The sequence below is a fragment of the Lactuca virosa genome, chromosome 6 (assembly GCF_052849685.1).
Source record: "Lactuca virosa cultivar CGN04683 chromosome 6, Lactuca_virosa_CGN04683_v6, whole genome shotgun sequence".
Lineage (NCBI taxonomy): Eukaryota > Viridiplantae > Streptophyta > Magnoliopsida > Asterales > Asteraceae > Lactuca > Lactuca virosa.
The window spans coordinates 90,604,263-90,621,571 of record NC_136431.1 but is presented as its reverse complement, the minus strand read 5'-3'; the positions used below and the strand labels follow the sequence as shown (position 1 = coordinate 90,621,571).

At 33.6% G+C, this 17,309-nt stretch overlaps 3 protein-coding genes and 2 long non-coding RNA genes across 10 annotated transcripts; 1 reads left to right on the top strand and 4 right to left on the bottom strand.

The window, feature by feature from the left end:
* Positions 1-1,029: 1,029 nt before the first annotated feature.
* On the bottom strand, positions 1,030-1,794 carry LOC145121739 (uncharacterized). Its single transcript, XM_079057440.1, has one exon. The coding sequence runs from the start codon at positions 1,792-1,794 to the stop codon at positions 1,030-1,032; it is 765 nt and encodes a 254-aa protein (XP_078913566.1).
* Positions 1,795-2,953: 1,159 nt separating this feature from the next.
* LOC145119080 (uncharacterized) lies at positions 2,954-4,708 on the top strand. The gene is made up of 2 exons (XM_079054723.1): positions 2,954-3,564; positions 3,703-4,708. The coding sequence occupies exons 1-2, from the start codon at positions 2,992-2,994 to the stop codon at positions 4,513-4,515; spliced, it is 1,386 nt and encodes a 461-aa protein (XP_078910849.1). The 5' UTR covers positions 2,954-2,991; the 3' UTR covers positions 4,516-4,708.
* Positions 4,709-7,301: 2,593 nt separating this feature from the next.
* On the bottom strand, positions 7,302-9,829 carry LOC145118575 (putative mitochondrial-processing peptidase subunit beta, mitochondrial). The gene is made up of 4 exons (XM_079054271.1): positions 9,627-9,829; positions 9,434-9,535; positions 8,185-8,322; positions 7,302-7,499 (listed from the first exon to the last, which is right to left on the bottom strand). The coding sequence occupies exons 1-4, from the start codon at positions 9,708-9,710 to the stop codon at positions 7,479-7,481; spliced, it is 345 nt and encodes a 114-aa protein (XP_078910397.1). The 5' UTR covers positions 9,711-9,829; the 3' UTR covers positions 7,302-7,478.
* Positions 9,830-11,271: 1,442 nt separating this feature from the next.
* On the bottom strand, positions 11,272-13,708 carry LOC145119032 (uncharacterized). Of its 5 annotated transcripts, none has more exons than XR_013713607.1 (7): positions 13,498-13,708; positions 13,339-13,384; positions 13,079-13,162; positions 12,883-12,969; positions 12,367-12,767; positions 11,719-12,028; positions 11,272-11,493 (listed from the first exon to the last, which is right to left on the bottom strand). It is a non-coding gene; the product is annotated as an uncharacterized LOC145119032 (long non-coding RNA). The 5 variants fall into 5 exon arrangements; XR_013713609.1 differs by having other exon boundaries at positions 11,272-11,875; positions 11,984-12,028; XR_013713610.1 differs by having other exon boundaries at positions 11,272-12,028; positions 13,073-13,162.
* A 1,135-nt stretch (positions 13,709-14,843) lies between these two features.
* Positions 14,844-17,309, bottom strand: LOC145121246 (uncharacterized). Of its 2 annotated transcripts, XR_013714555.1 has the most exons (6): positions 17,217-17,309; positions 17,009-17,125; positions 16,050-16,472; positions 15,850-15,925; positions 15,504-15,582; positions 14,844-15,042 (listed from the first exon to the last, which is right to left on the bottom strand). It is a non-coding gene; the product is annotated as an uncharacterized LOC145121246 (long non-coding RNA). The 2 variants fall into 2 exon arrangements; XR_013714554.1 differs by having other exon boundaries at positions 15,850-16,472.

Genomic DNA, 17,309 nt, shown 5'->3' with positions numbered 1-17,309 from the left:
TTCGCTGGACATTCATGTCAAACAATGAGGCCCTGACTATTTCAAGGATTTGCCTATTCCTTCTTTCAACCAATCCATTTTGTTGAGGTGTTCCGGCATATGAGGTTTGTTGTCTGATTGAGTTTTCTCTACAGAATTTTTTCATCTCATGATTTATGTATTCCCCACCATTATCAGACTGAAGTATTTGAATTTCTTTCCTGTATAAAGACTTTATCAAATAGTGTAATTCCTTGAAAGCATTGTAAACTTCATTTTTATTTTTCAGCAAAGATACCCAAACCATTCGTGTGCATTCATCAATAAAAGTGACAAAGTAACGTGCCCCGTTAGGCGTGGCTACTCGAGGAGGACCCCATACATCTGAGTGGATAATCATAAAAGGAACTGATGTTTTATCCAAGCTTGGAGCATAAGAATTTTTTTTTGTTTTTAGCTAACTTACATGTACCACACTTAAAAGCACTTTCTTTTACATTTAGAAATAAATTAGGTTTAAGCTTTCTAAGATAACTGAAAGATAGATGCCTGAGTCGACGATGCCATAACCACGCCACAGACTTATTGGCTTGAGTCATTAATCTCGTATGATGAGCTTCACTTCGATGGTTCTCTTCAAGGTAGTACAACCGCCCCTGCCTAGTACCATAACCAAGAGCCCGATGTGTCGCCATATCCTGAAACGTCCATTCATTTGACCAGAAAGTTACATAGCAGTTCAGAGCCTCGGTAATTTGGCTAACGGATAATAAGTTAGAAGATAAATAAGGAAGTACAAGGACGGAGTCAAGGTCCATGGAGTTCAAAATTTTAACTGGTCCTTCACCCCTGATTGGTGCTACACTCCCATTTGTCGTCTGTATGTTTATTTGTTTTTGAGAATACGTTGTCATGTGGTCCATATTATTTTTCATATGGTCTATTGCGCCTGTATCGATTATCTAATTATAATTAGGAGTGTATTTTTAATGTAACATACCGGAGTCGGTGACCGTGCGAGCAGCCATCGGCGTGACAGGTTCTTGTGTATCAGACGAGGTTTCCATAGCAGCTTGGCTTATTTTCTTTCATGTTTTTTTTCGTGAAGTCCCACCAATTCGAGTACCCGATTATTTCATAGCAGCGAAGTTTCGAATGCCCCGCTTCCCCACAGTGTGTACATGTGAAAGTAGTTCCTTTCCCTTTAGAATGTTTCTCTTTCATTGGGCGATTTCGAGAAGCCAAGTGAACCACACTATCCGGTTCGTGTTTCACTTCATCCATGGTTTGTCTTTGATTCTGATCCTTACGAATATACGCATAACATGAATCCAGATCAAGGACAGGATCCTTTCTAAATATTTCACTTCGGTATTGATTAAGCTCGGGGTCCAGTCCGGCAAGAAATATATGAATCGTAAGGTGTGCTATGGTTTTGTTGAGTGATACGGTTTGGGCTATTGTATCTGTATCTCCCTGTGCAGTCAATCGAGTATCTATTTTTTGAAAGATACTTACCAGTTCATTGTAATACGTGGAAAGAGATCGCCCGTTTTGACGAGTAGTGAACGACCCCCGACTCAATTCAAACAGTTGTGTCTCGTTCGTTCCATCATAGAACGTCTTGCTGACAGCCTCCCAAATCTCCGCTGATGTTTGAAGACGTATAAAGCGGCACACTAGAGGCGGACTCATTGAGTCGATCAACCAACTTTTCACCCGATGGTTGTCGATGATCCATGCTTCGATCTTCTTCTCGTATGTCTTCGGTTTCGGAGTGTCCCCCGTGATGAAACCGGATTTGTTTCGGACCATGTCTAAATATGCAAACAAACTGTTAATATTATAGTCCTACCCCTAGCTGTCAAGATTGCAACTGAAAACTTGAATTGTTGTTGGAAGCCTACATGAATATGAAAGCATTTGGTTTGGAACTTCTAGTTTTTGTTTCTTACCAGCTTATGGGAGCTAGCAATAGGTGGTGTTGGAACTTGGAAACAACTTTATTATGTTGGAAACTGGTAATGGTTTAGGTTAAATGGCAGTGTACTATTGTGTATTTTAAATGGGTTTATGTTTAGATGCTTCATTGCAAATAATATATGACAGAAGTTTTGGATATCCTGAATACTATTTGCACAAAACAATAATTAAAGAGTTTGTTGAAAAAATGAGAATGCCAGTTTCAATTTGTAATTACATAGAGATTATTAAATATGGCGGCATGTCACTACTGATATGATTTGGAAATAAACATGTTGAAAAATAGGTGTTGGAAGGCATAGAGTGTGGTTTTTGAAAAATTGGATCCTTTAATCATATTATAAATCGCTCCTTGTAACTCATAGAACGCTTTTGTATTAGAAAAATCGGGTTATATAAGTTTATAGCTAAAAGACCCGGTTATGTCAATATAATTCGGGTTTTTTAAATCTGACATAAAGCCCGATTGTTCACTTTAAGCCGGGTCATATTACACTTCCCTTTATAAAACCCGGTTTTTGTATCATATAACCTGGTTTTTTCAAAAAACGGGTCCTATAACGCGGGTTCTGTGTGCCTTTTTGTAGTAGTGTGGGGCAATGGGCCCGAAAACAATTTGGTGAGTCTAAAAAAAATGGCACGTGGATGGAAAGTGTTTTTAAAAAATGGCATGTTACGATTTATGTTTATGAACGATATAATTAAGTGTTTTAAATCGTATATTGAGCTGCTCTAAAGAAGAAGTAAAATTTTAATATCAAGTCAATAGTCAAACTTTCGTCATCATTAATATTTCATAATTTTGTAGGTTTAAACTTAAATTATTTCACAGGTTCAACCGTCCCCACAAATCGACTATCACTAATTAAGAAAAGTCATACACAGCTAATCTATCAAGTCCATTTATTATATATATATATATATATATATATATATATATATATATATATATATATATATATATATATATACACATGATCTATGCCAAACTTCTTCAAAGAGCTATTTTCTGCTTTCTATATCTGAGCTATGGAGCGGATGGAGAAATTACTTTATGAAGCATCAGTAGAAGGAAACCTAACCGTTTTGATAATGTTGCTTCAAGAAGATCCACTGATTCTTGACAGAGTTACCCTAAATCGCTATGGCGACATGCCTTTACACATCGCATCAACTCTTGGACATACTGACTTTGTTCAGGAGATCCTAACTCGAAAGCCTCAGCGTGCTATGGAGCCTGATTCACAAAGACGCTTGCCTCTTCATATAGCATCTGCAAAAGGCCATGTGGAACTAGTTAGAGCTCTGCTATTGGCTAGCCCTGAAGCATGCCTTGCGCGTGATAGTGATGGGAGCAATCCCCTCCATCTTGAAGCCATTAAAGGACGCAGTGATGTCGTGAAAGAGCTGGTGCAAGCCCGACCTCATGCAGCTAGAGCCATGGTGCAGCACGAGACCATCTTACACTTGTGTGTGAACCATAACCAACTGAAGATTTTGAAGTTCTTAATAGAGGCCACGGGTGATCATGAGTTTGTAAACTCTAAGGATAGTCAAGACAATAATATATTACACCTAGCTGTCGTTTACAGACAAACTGAGGTACGCATGCATACCAAGATTTTCCCTACTTTTTGTAAGAACTAATCTTGAAATATAAAATATATAATAAGTTTTTGATCTGTGTTTGCAAGATTTATTCATTTTTATTAACTGATCCTATCTTTAACATTTGTTTAGACCATAAACTTCTTGCTACTCAGTACAACTATACAAGTCAATGCAGCAAACACAAGTGGGGAAACACCAATGGATATATTGTCTCAGGGTCCAAGAGATTTGAAATATCAACAAATCTTACAGTCCCTAACGCGAGCAGGAGCTGTTGAGTTGAAAATTGATAATTTGTTCAGACAAGATCCTCAAAATTCCAGAATCGAAATAGGTGTGGATGGCTTAGACTATAATCAGAGACAGACCTCTCCTTTTTACTTGAAAGAAACCTCTACAAACTCTGATGACTGGCTGGACAAAACGCGAAACACTTTGATGGTTTGTGCATCATTGATAGCAACCATGGCCTTTCAAGCATGTACAAATCCTCCCAGTGGTATTTGGCAAGATGGGTCAACGAAAGATCCAAACCGTATGGCTGGATATGCTGTCATGGTATACAATCATCCAACGGCATACCAAATCTTCCTGGTTTGCAACACGGTGGGTTTTGTTTCCACTCTTAGCATTATCTTGTTGCTTATTAGTGGATTGCCTTTTCTGAAGCATCGTGTTTTCTTGTGGATACTAATGGTTATTATGTGGATTGCTACTACGTCTATGTCACTAACGTACTTGGTTTCCATATGGGTTTTGTCACCAAAACCCGAGTCAGAGACATTAATGAATGTGGTAATTTGTATTGTGTTGGTATGGATAGCGTTGATGACTCTTCTAGTTGTTGGAGACACCATTCGCCTGATTGCAATCGCTATGAGGGGCTTCAGAAGGCTACTCTTCCCTAGAAAGAGGCCAATCTTACGTCCAGAGGAACCATGATGGAATGTAAAATGTGAAACATTCAACCAGTCTCACACCGCGCACGCGCCAACACTTATATATATTAAGATTTATGTTTTTTATAATATTGTAACACTTGTAATGCAAAGTGGCAGCTGTTGCCATTAAAACATGTGGCTCTTATTAGATTCCCTATTTAAATTGCTTATAATTTAAGTTATTATTATTATTATTGTTTTTCTTATAATGTTACTGGCGAAATACAAATAAATGCAAGCTCAAGGATTTAAGCTGCAACCCCCAACATTATGACAAGTTGACAACATGTTGTCGTGTTAACCCATTTGTGTTGCACTTGGTTTGCTTACATTTTATAGAAAAATAAGCAAAATAAAAGTAAGTATATATATATATATATATATATATATATATATATATATATATATATATATATATATATATATATATATATATATATATATATATATATATATATATATATATATAGGGTTGAGATCGGTTGAGAACTTATAGTTTCCCGAGAACACGAGAACTAAAAGTGAAGCGTTAGATCAAAACTAATTCATTAAGGGCATGGATCGTAATCTTATCGATTTCATTTAATGTTTAATTTTTTGTGGTATTCTACATATTAATAGAAATGTCTAAAACATTACATAATAAATCAAAATTTCGGATTTTTTTAAAAAAAGTATTTTTTCAGTATTAAAGTGCAAATTGTTTAATTTTTTAAAGAAAACATGAATTTTTGAAAAAAAAAAGACAAAACTGCAAAATTGGTCCCTGTGGTATTCGAAAAACTTTGGATAAGTTCCAAAAAGTTTCCAACTTGCATGAAAGGTCCAAAATCAATATTTTTCTAGGTTTTTGGTCTTAAAAAAGTTGAAAGGACTATTTTTCCCTTATTATTAATGTTTTACATTTTCTTTATTTATTTTTATATTTTAATAATTATAAAAAAAAAATCTCATACCCTACACCCTACACCCTTCTTTCTCTCTCTATCTCTTTGACTTTTTTTTCTCTATCTTTAACTCTCTCTCCTATTCACCCGCTTCCTATTTTCCTCATCTACTTTCTTCTCTCATTTTCATCAATCTAAACCACAGTGTCTGGTAATTCTGAATCTCATTTTCGTTAAATTTAGGGCGACTCTGAGAGAGGTACTGACGATATTGGTGAACATTATAAGAGGAGACGAAAACGTTGTTGGGAAAGAAAGATGAGAGAGTGAAGAAGAAAAAAGTGATGAAGATTAGCACAACACAAACGAAAATGGTGGATTGAGCTCTGGCGAAGATATGACCGGAATTTGTGCGTTTGAGAAAGGCTCACCACTACCACCACACTCCTCCATACTCTCTCATCCCAAACGTCACGAACCACCTTATCCTAAATTACCCACCACACTCCTCCATCTTCACTAGCCTTTCCTTCATCTTTTCCGGTGGCCAACCTCCACCTCCGACGTTGCTTAATTGTTGCAAGAACTTACCTTGCTGCTCGCTAATTCCACTTGCCACTAAAAGCGACGAAGATCCTATGTCTTCGTTTTCCTCTAGGTCTACGATTCCACTCATCACACAATGAAGCATCCTTCAATATCAATTGCTGATTTTTATTGGTGGTTGTCTGATTTTAGTCACTAATTACGATTGCCTAATTATCTATGGCTTGATTACGTCGATGGTACAAAAGTAGGGTTAGAAAATCCGGGTTTTTAAACAATCTTCATATTCTTATGGTACAAATGATTTCGATGAGGAAGTTAAAGGTTTGAATTTGATTTTGCTTTTGATTTTGATTTTGGTTGTGCATGTGTGTTTCGATTTCTATTTTTCACTGTGTTTTTATTTTCTTCAGTTTCAATTTTGATTCAATGAACAAAAACACAAAACACAGGTGTAAATCATGTTCAATTTCATATATGTAATTGTAGAAAACAAAGGGGATGGATTCGTTAGAGGAGGAGATAAGTTTGTGAGTGATTGTTCTTGACTTGCAGGTTTTAATGTTTTCAATTTTTGTGTTTTCATTTTGTGTTTGTTACATGGATTGATTAATGGAGGAGATGGATTCATCAGGTTATTGATTGCAGCTTCACATGGAGTGATGATTATCGGCTCTTGGTCAAAAGAATTTGGTGTTGCGATAAGTAAATTTTTTAAACACAGAAAGGATTTTGTGTTTGATTTGAGATGAAGATTCGCAAAGCTAAAGTGTTGAGTTTGATGAGAGAGAGAGAGAGAGAGAGAGAGAGAGAGAGAGAGAGAGAGAGAGATTCTATATTTTATTTTTTAAATACCAAAATAAATAAAGAAAATAGAAAAAAGAAATGAAAATGGCAAAATCAACTTTTCAAGTGTATCAGGGACCAAAAACCCAGAAAAACTTTGATTTTGGACCTTCCATGCAAGTTGAAAACTTTTTGGACCCTATCCAAAATTTTTTGAATACCACAGAGACTAATTTTGCAGTTTTGTCGAAAAAAAAATCAGTTTTTTGCAGATTTTTAAAAAAATAGTATTTTTCAGTTTTTTTTTTAAATAGTATTTTTCAGTTTTTTTTTAAAAAAAAAAGTGCAGATTTTTTAGTTTTTTATAGAAAACATGAATTTTTGAAAAAAAAATTGAAAAAAATTATTTTTAAAAAAACTGCATTTTTTAAAAATCATTTAAAAATCAATAAAAAAAATTGGAATATTTAAAAAATACTATAATTTTTTAACCAAAAAAATCAACATTTTTGGTACATTTATGCATATTTTTACAAATGCATATATGCATATTTCATATACTATAATATTTGTAAGAAAACTCATTTTATTTACTAATCTATAAACACAATACAATAAGTATTTTATTCGATACAATATAAAATATAAAAAACAAAAAATGCTACAAAATTTCAAAGCATTTTCATGTTTTCGTGTCAATATTTCCATATTTTCTTCAATTTATCATTTTCCACCTCTTCAATATTCACCACAATTTCTTCCAAATCTACAAGAAAATTAAAAAGTATCTGATTGATGCAAAAACAGTCACAAAAATACATATGTGATTTACATGTGAATCACATGTAATTCATATGTGATTTACATGTGAATCACATATAATTCATATGTGAATTACATGTGATTTACATGTAAATCACATGTAATTCATATGTGAATCACATGTAATTGTGATTCATATGTGAATTTCATGTGAATCACATGTAATTCATATGTGATTTACATGTAAATCACATGTAATTCATATGTGAATTGTGAATTACATGTGAATCACATGTAATTCATATGTGAATTTCATGTAATTCATATGTGATTTACATGTGAATCACATGTAATTCATATGTGATTTATATGTGATTTACATGTGTGTCACATGTGATTCATATGTGATTTACATGTGAATCACATGTAATTCAGATGTGAATTACATGTGAATCATGTGAATCATATGTGAATCACAAGTGAATCACCAAGTTAGTATGTGAAAAAATATGTACATGTATAGATACCAAGTTAGTAAACAACTATGTGAAAAAAAATATGTACATGTATAGATACAAAGTTAAAAGAGGCATATCATCGTCCCACATACGAATCTGATTATTAATTTCATCAATTTGGAATTTTTAATTTCATGGATAATAAATAAGGATAATAATAATAATGCATACCTCTGATCCAGTGAAGATTGCAGGCTCCTTTTCTACTAACTGTGGTGTAGTCATGGGATTGGCTGAGAGCTTTGTGAACATTTTTTTTACCTGATCCACAACATCTTCATGTTTAACAGCTCCTGAGGCAGAAATTACCTGAAAAGATTCATGATTCGTCATACAAGAATTATATGTCACTTTGAAGTACTATGGAGTTTCTGCCCCTGAAGGTTCACTTGCTCAGGTTTGTTAACATTTCCTTTGGCTCCATTTACATTTTTATTTACATCTGAGTCACCAGTTGGATTCTGCTTTGAATGTTCTTCTATTTGCAGAGTGTCAGCAATAAGCAGAAGGCAAATGCATTGGGTGCTAGTTTTGTGTATTTACCTGCTGGAGAGAACCTAGAGTGGAGGGCTTATTTGCCATAAATTTGAAATTAATGTGTCACATCGACTTACTACATGAAGTAAGCAACCATTTTTTTCAATTGATTTGCCATAAATTTTACCTGAATTTGACTATTTGTACATGCGCATCTATTCATTCAGGCCTTATTTGATTAAAAACCTTCCCATTTTGGGTGATGCATTAGATAACTATAGCCCAGTTTTGGATGTTGTATGTGAAGGAGCAACTGTTTTTGAGCAAAATGGCAAGAGTGATTTGGTGCAGCAACAGGTATAATTTCAAAAGTTATCTCATTACATACTGCTTGAAGTAATTGTATTGATGACAATGACATAATGTACATTTTGTTTAAACTCTTATATTACATTATTACAGACTGACAAGAACAAATTGGCTAAGGAACATTCAGAAAAGGCACCACAGGTATGCATGATATTTATTTTATTTCGTTCTTATAAAGTTCCTATTCTTTTAGACATTTATATATGTTTAACATGCTCTGTATGAAATGCTACAGGCTGATGAGAGCAAGATTACAGCAGTATCTTCGGAAGAAACAACTCAGGTATGGTATTTTTGCCATTTTTGAACATTCAACATTCTAAAAATTTATTAACAGGTTCAAAAAAATTTCCCCAGTTGTAGGTGGTTAAAGAGAATTCAGAAAAACATGTAGAGACTGTTGTCGCTCCCAACAGAGAACATCTAATAAGAAAAGTGAACGGGGAAGAAGCTTCTATTAAAACTCTGTTAATAAACCGAATTTTGCCCTAATTTCCTCAAATCAATCACAAAATGTTGATGAGAAAAAGTAAAACGAAAATGAAATCGAAATCAGGTGATGATGATTACATACGTAAAACGCGAAGACGATTCCTGCGGTGTACTTCGTTGGCGATTTGATTTTCGCACCGAAGAATCCATAATTGTAATAATCCGTTGATATAATACTAGCACCCTGCATTCATTCATCCTCAAAATGTAATCAATCTATCAATATTCATAAACAAAAGATCATTATCTCTCTTTGAAATCTGAACCTGACCTACCGTGTTGACGATTGAGGAAGACGGTGGTGGATTGCAACCTTGTGGTGATTGTCGAGGAAATCGACGGTGATTTTGGTAGATCATCAATCTCCAATGAATCGTCGATCTGAAGATGCAACTCGCCGACGTCGGCTATGGGGGACGAGGAATTGTCGGCACCAGGTGATGATCGCTTGGGGAAGATAGCAGGCGACATTGGGATATTTTGTATTGTGTTTTAGTAAATCAGATTTAATAATAAACTAATAATATATTTGTTTCCAATAATACCCATTATCTCATTTAATTAACATGCCCCCTTCTCTTTAGTTTCCGATTAATTCCAATTAATTACAAGAACGTCACCTTACATCTCGACCATCCCTTTTTTTTATCCAACGCTCCATCTGTTGTTCTCGGGTTCTCGGGAAATTTTGAGTTCTCTCTCTCTCTCTCTCTCTCTCTCTCTCTCTCTATATATATATATATATATATATATATATATATATATATATATATATATATATATATATATACTAGCCGTTTACCCGTGCAAAGCAGCGGGCGGCAAATAGTTTATTTCAGAAGATAGTTTTAATGTGGTGATTAATTTCCTCTACGATGACAGATGGTGCAACAAATATTAGTATGTTTATGTTTTGATTTAAACTATAAATATATTGATTGATATAATTATATAATTTTTCGAAGTATAATGTTTTGATACTAAAAAGTGAAAGTGCAATGGCTTAATACAATCATTTGTTTTTCCATTATAGCAACATACTTTAAGTTTTTTTTTTTAATTTTTTTTTCAAAATGTAAGTACATTACTGTTTTGGTTCAAAATATAAGTGTATTTTTGTGGTTAAATTAAAAGTATGTTATCCTTTTAGGTTAAAATTAAAAATGTGTTTAAAATAAATTTGATGCAAATGTTAATGGTGCGGTTATAGGTGGCGCTTCAATGTGTACGAGCACGTGATCAATTGTACACTATTAATCGGTAAGAATAAAAAATGAAGAGTCCGGATTGTTTACAATGTGTACGGACATATGATTGATTGTACACTATTAATCATGCAATACTTTTTTATACACTACATTTGATGTATAGACTTCACAGTCGTTGTATTGTTCGTTAGGTTTCACCAATACTTTTGTATCGGCACGTGATATCCCTTTTGGTAATGTCACATAAAGTTAGTTATGCAAATAGTTAGTTTCGGAAATTATTTCCATTAGAAAACATGTTATATTTCAAGAAACACAAATTGCCTTTCGATGAATCATTTCCTTTCGGTGTTTATTTGTTATTCAGAAATGTCCATTTCTATTTGTTGTTTTGGATTAAAAATAGAAGTATTGAAAATAAGTATAACATTAAATTATAAATTGCAAGCAGATGAGAATCTTGTATACAATTTAAAAGTTAAACGTGCATATGATTGTGGCATTGATAATATTGAGTTTTAAGTTTTTTTTATGTAGTTTAAACTATCATTTTTTTTAAATGTAGGTTAACACCTAAAAAAAACAAGATATAAAAATGTGGAAACAAAAGATAACCAAAAAACGCACAAAGCATAAACATGTTTCCAAAATATTGGATGCTCTACCTCAAGATTTCTTAAATCGAGTGAAACTAAATATAAGCATATTATCACAATTTAAATTGGAGATTTGATCTTATTAACAAATAAAGAATACGAATGACAAAAAACAGAATGAAAGCAAACTACAATTAAAATAAAAAAGAACCACAGTGAAGAAAAGTATAAAAAAACAAAAAAACAAAAAAACAACAACAACTAAATTGGCCCTAATCCTGTTTACCTAAACAAACAAACTCCACAAATCCCCAGTGCCTTTTTTTCATGTCAATTCCCTAATAATCCATAACATTGAGTGTAAGCATGTTAACTCCCATTCAACAGGATATAATATCAGTTTCACAACTAAAAAATGAACATAAATGAGTAGAAAATGAATATAAAAGAAATTACTTGAATGAAAAATCAATGGAAACAACTACAAGATAAGATTTTAACCAGGTAGGTCATAAAAGAAATTACTTGAATGAAAAACCAATGAGAAGAGTGATATAACTCACTTTAGGGGTATGTCCGGATCAAGGGTAAATTCGTCAACAAAGGTGAAACTGCCCCTTGACACAGGTAGGAACTAACCCAACTATCAAGAGCTTTATAAATTTCACTATTACCAAACTCCAAACACAATAAGCAATGAGCAGCTTCAATATTTACTACCTACCAACATCAGGGGCAAATTGGTCCAAAATGACCAACTAAAGGATTTAATTAACAAACCAGTAAAATGCAGCACCAAACTCTTAACTGTTTTACATTTACACCTACCTGGACCATCAATGAAGGAAAAATCATCCAAAGCTCTCTTTTAATCTGTATGACATAATTAAATATATAGAAACATTAAAAATATAGAGTACGGGGGTGTTTGGCAAAGCTTAAAAATGGAGTTTTTTGACTTATTACCAGTTCCACACCGGTATAAGCGAAAAAAGGTGTTTGGATAAAAATAGATTATACCGGTGCCATACCGGTAATAAGTCAAAATCAATAAGTAAGAGACTCCTAACTTATCAACTTATAAGCTATAAGCTATAAGCTGAAAAGTACTTATGAAAAATCATAAGCTTAGCCAAACACCCTCTACAATTAAAGCAACCCCAACATTTCCTTTGACTTTAGATGGTCGCAGAAATTAAAACTAAACTTACCCATTGAAGCTTGTACATTATATGACTTGAATTCATCAAATTTATATATGAGGAATCAATGTTAAAACCTACAACCAAGTCAAATGAAGAAAAAAATTAGTGAAAAGTTAAATAGTCAATCACCTTCAGGAACTCTAAACATACACCTTTTATGAACATTTATTTCATTCTTTTATTATTATTAGGTTTATATGGCACCACCACCCTAACCCACATAGCCCCAAAGACAATCTTTTTCTTTGTAATAGGGATCAAAACTTTGAATAAGCTTAAAAAGAATAACTAAAATAGCAAGATAACTCTTTTCGGGATCAAAAGAATAAAGATAACTCTAAGTAAAAGATATGTCAATCTTGGTCAGGGGGAATATGTGTAGGTTTCATGAAAAAAGAGTATGTAACCTGCAAAAAAACAAAAAATTTCATATAAAATTATACAACACCATCAATTCAGGATGCAGTGATTTGTGTGTGCGTGTGAATTGAACTAAATCAAAAACCGCACACCCATTCATACCATGGAGAGTAAACCTTTGAGTTAGCAGCATGTCTTTTTATTACCAAGAGGGGTATAGTCAAAGAAAATCTAAGAATAGATGATTTTCTGCAAACATTTATACACCATTAATGATATATTAAATGTAGATGAAAATAAAAAAATTTATCAATGATGACTATATCTCAAGAATAGATAGATAGAAACAGACCATTACCAATGCTCAACAAGAAACATATTCCCTTGAAAGTTCTATCCTGAGACTGAAGTGAATCTAGGGCTGAGAGTTGAAGTACAAAAACTGATAAAAACTGAGAATCAGTTAAATAAAATAAAAACTAATGGAAAAAAAATCATAAGATCAGATCTGAGATTGAGCAAGGAAGCGAAAAAGGGAAGTTCAAATCTGAGACTAAGAATTGAAGCATAAAGACGTGTGAGTTTAGATACGGGGTAGTAAAGCAAAGAAATCCAAACCTTTATTTATATCTCTTTCTCCTTCAAAGTTACTCTTCTGTTGAAACTAAAAATCAAAATCATGTTTTATTGGAAGGAAAAAGTATAAATCAATAAGATTTGGTTGTGATGCAACAGATAGTCAAGATTTATGAATAAAAAAGTTACATAGAAGCTTACTTGGTTCTGCTTATGCTAACAACGATTGAAAATGGTGGCAGACGGAGGAGATGCAAGTGCAGATGGCGGTTAGTGGTGCGAGGGCGAAGATTGGGTGGAGGTGGCGGAGAAATAAATAGGTAACACCGGTTCGTGGTGATAGTTCATTCTTAATTGTTGGGGAAGTGGGCGGATGAGATCTAGGGTTTAAAGAGAAAGGGGGAGGAGCGTGTTTGGGTTTCTTTTTTTATATGGGGAGACGTTACAAGAATTGCAATGGATATTAAGCTAAAAATGATTGTACATATTATAGTAATATTTGTACCTCTTAATTTTCAAGAAATGTCAAATATGCTTTATAATATATATATATATATATATATATATATACACACACTAGTCGTTTACCCGCGCAAAGCGGCGGACGACGATTAGTTTCTTTTTGCAGAATAGTTTCCGAGCAACGATCGATACGACAACTCGACTTTTCGACCATATGGATTATGGGTGTGGACTTTTTTGTTTCTGTTCCAGCATCGCACCTAATTTTGGAGATCCATTGGAGAGCCAATGGGTGTGGATGTCAAACATTTTTCCGTTTTTGGCGGTTGGTGGATAGGGAAGGAGGCTTTGAACCAGAACTCTATTGGAATAACACTGTAAGGATGTAGAAGTGCCACCAAACCCGAGGTGCAACCTGGTATGTCGGGGAAGGATACGATCAGAGATGGATGTATTTAATGTCAGGGAAGGAGGCAGTTGGCGACGGTTCAACTAACGTGGTCAACGACAGTGAGGCTATTTTGGTGGTGATAGTAGAGGCCAATAAGTTAGGTTGTTAATACGAGAGAGAGAGAGAGAGAGAGAGAGAGAGAGAGAGAGAGAGAGAGAGAGAGAGAGAGAGAGAGAGAGAGAGAGAGAGAGAGAGAGAGAGAGAGAGAGAGAGAGAGAGGTTGGGATGGGGTGGGGTGAAGTCTGGTATTAATTTTTTTTTTTTGTTTTATAAACAATAAATAAATAATAAAAATTATAATTAAGAAATATATTAGTGTAAAACAGTGTTTTTATAATGGATGGGGATCAAATTCGCAACAAAACCGGATTTTGAGGCCCTTCCGACTGAAAAAATAAAGTTTGAGACCAAACGTGTAGATTATCCCAAATCGTAGATACGATCCATTTGTGTAATTTACTACAGTTTTTAATATTGTATTATTCAACTAAATCCAAAAATTTGGAAATCTCATGAATATTTTGAGTTTATTTTCATTTTATTACATAAATACCCTTAGCCTTTAAAAAAGCACAACAACCATCTCATGGTTATTTACATTCGTTTCAGGTACACAAATAAGTTAAATTGTCATAGGTAAGTGAGAGAGAAATGAGTCATCTTTATATAAATACATGAAAATCACATGGATCGTAATTTAAAGCTATAAGACATGCTAATGGTTTTATCAAGTAAAAACCAAGTGATTATGTCATATTGATCCGACATCCTGCAAGCATAAAAGTGTGATATTTAAACGTGCAAAAACCACCTGTATCAGCTTCAACATCATCCTGCAAGCATAAAAGTGATCTCTATTAAACCGACATAATTGAAGTTCAAGAATTAAAAATAAAAATAGAAAATGTAGAAGTATCATGGCATGCTAGAGAATGTTATTGAATCATAAATTGCAGCAAACCTTTATTACTAGCCTGGACTTGTTTTTTTTTTTTTTTTTCATTTTTGGTCTTCTTCCACATAAAATTTGGTATCTTAAATAAACAATAGAATGAAAGTAAGTTCCTATTTTTATACCAAATATAAGCTATTATTAAACTTAGTTATATTTTAAGTCGATAAATGTAAGTAAATTACTATTATTGGCAAACAGATATAGGTATCAAGCTGTTAATATTATTTTAAAAATTAAGTTATAACCGGACTATGAATTATATTTAAAAAATATAAATTTATACGCAAAGATACACACAATACAACACACAACACAACATGCATACACACAATCAAGTACCTTTTTTTTTGCTTTTACATCAAAGTATTTTCCATGATGAATGGTTTTGTCTCTTTATTTAGTTTTGGGATTCCCTGACCTGAAAAATGCATTGAACAACATTTCAACCCTTGTTCTTTCTAACAAACACACCAACATACATCTTTATTTAATAGCTTTTAAACCCCTGCGCTTATTAACATAGAAATAAAACTCTATTTAATAGCTTTTCAACCATTGTTCTTACTAAGGAAAAGATATAATATTACTTTGTAGACTTGCTTTGTGTTCTCGACATTTTTTGAAGTAACTGAGAGTAAAATGTTGCTCCCAAATCAGTATTTCTCCAAAGGCATTGGTAAATTACCTTTTGGGTCTTGCAGAATATTGGCATGTCTAGATTTATCCCTTTAATGTGGACTGTCATCGTACATCAACCAGAGCTGAAAAGCACTTGAGAATTAAAAACTTTCATTCCAGATGATGTTTGAGAGTATATTTCATTAATAGAACGGTTTCTTTCATCTCTCACAAAAAAACCAACAAAATGATCAAAAAGTAGGTTACCTCAATCAGTTTGTCAATATCAAACATGGGTGCTTTATAATATTATATTTGAGGATGAAAATGTATACCCATAAACCTGTAGTTTGAATCCAAGATACCTGCAAAAATTAATGTCTGTGAGAGAGAGAGAGAGAGAGAGAGAGAGAGAGAGAGAGAGAGAGAGAGAGAGAGAGAGAGACCGAGGTTAAGGCTTCAACCGACTCCTTTCAATTCAGCATCAAATGTGACAAAACAGGTGAATCAAATATGCTTTGTTAGAAAGATTAAATTAGGAAATCACCTTCAAGTCCTTGAACTTAAGACTTGTTATAGTGGCAGGGGATGGTGGAAACAACAAAGGTGAGTGGTTTATGTTTGTGCACATAAGAATAGATAGAGTGTGAGTGGTGTCGGTGGTATTGTGGAGCATTGGTGCACTCGAAACTGTGAATCAAAAAACAAAAACGACAATGAATAAAAATAAAAAATGGGAAAGCAAATAAGTACGTTTGAGAAAGCAAACAATCGAATTATAGTGGTTGATTTTAAGTTTTTAACCATTCCCTGCAAATGTAGATGCACCTAATTGAAAATCAAAATAATACATGTTTGCATTAAGGCTTGTAAAAGGGGAGAAAAAAAATCAAAAACAAAGGGAAGCATTTAGGATTTCCATAAATTTTTGCATTTCAGATTTTGATTAGGTATTCTTGGATCATGTGACTCCGATGAAGATAAGAGAAATATATATATATATATATATATATATATATATATATATATATATATATAGAGGGGGAGGGGGAGTAGTCGATAGGGTCACGTCGCCAGTGAAACGCCTAAACAACAATTAAAAGTATCAAATGCCAACACTTAGTGTTACTTCATATCTGTAAGTGCTAAATGGTGATGGCGATGTCAGTGAGTAAGATTTTAGAGAGAGAGAGAGAGAGGAGGAGGTGTCATGTAGCATAACTTACCGGAGTTCCTACAGTGGCTGATATATGAGATGGATTCTAGGTTTACGTTGATATTTTGAGTGATAGGAAAAAATATTCCGTCCACATCATCAAGCATTGATTTTCCATCAGACCTTCCTGCAACAAAAAACCGAACCTATAATCATGTTGTGTAGTTGATAAAATTTTACATACATATCAACATAAAGAAAGTTTTGGATGCATTAACCTGTATGATAACTCATACAGTTGGGAGAGGCGAGATTAGGGTTCGAGAGATTATGTGGTTTGATCGGTGGATGAATATGATGGTGGTGAAGTG

What these genes read in the sequence shown, in the direction of transcription:
- LOC145121739 (XM_079057440.1), bottom strand. Translation starts at nt 1,794, where the DNA reads ATGGTCCGAAACAAATCCGGTTTCATCACGGGGGACACTCCGAAACCG.
- LOC145119080 (XM_079054723.1), top strand. Translation starts at nt 2,992, where the DNA reads ATGGAGCGGATGGAGAAATTACTTTATGAAGCATCAGTAGAAGGAAAC. An exon ending in TCGTTTACAGACAAACTGAG is followed by an intron (nt 3,565 to 3,702) that starts GTACGCATGCAT and finishes ACATTTGTTTAG; the next exon opens with ACCATAAACTTCTTGCTACT.
- LOC145118575 (XM_079054271.1), bottom strand. Translation starts at nt 9,710, where the DNA reads ATGATCTACCAAAATCACCGTCGATTTCCTCGACAATCACCACAAGGT. An exon ending in GAATCGTCTTCGCGTTTTAC is followed by an intron (nt 8,323 to 9,433) that starts GTATGTAATCAT and finishes GAATCTTTTCAG; the next exon opens with GTAATTTCTGCCTCAGGAGC. An exon ending in CAATCTTCACTGGATCAGAG is followed by an intron (nt 7,500 to 8,184) that starts GTATGCATTATT and finishes ATTTTCTTGTAG; the next exon opens with ATTTGGAAGAAATTGTGGTG.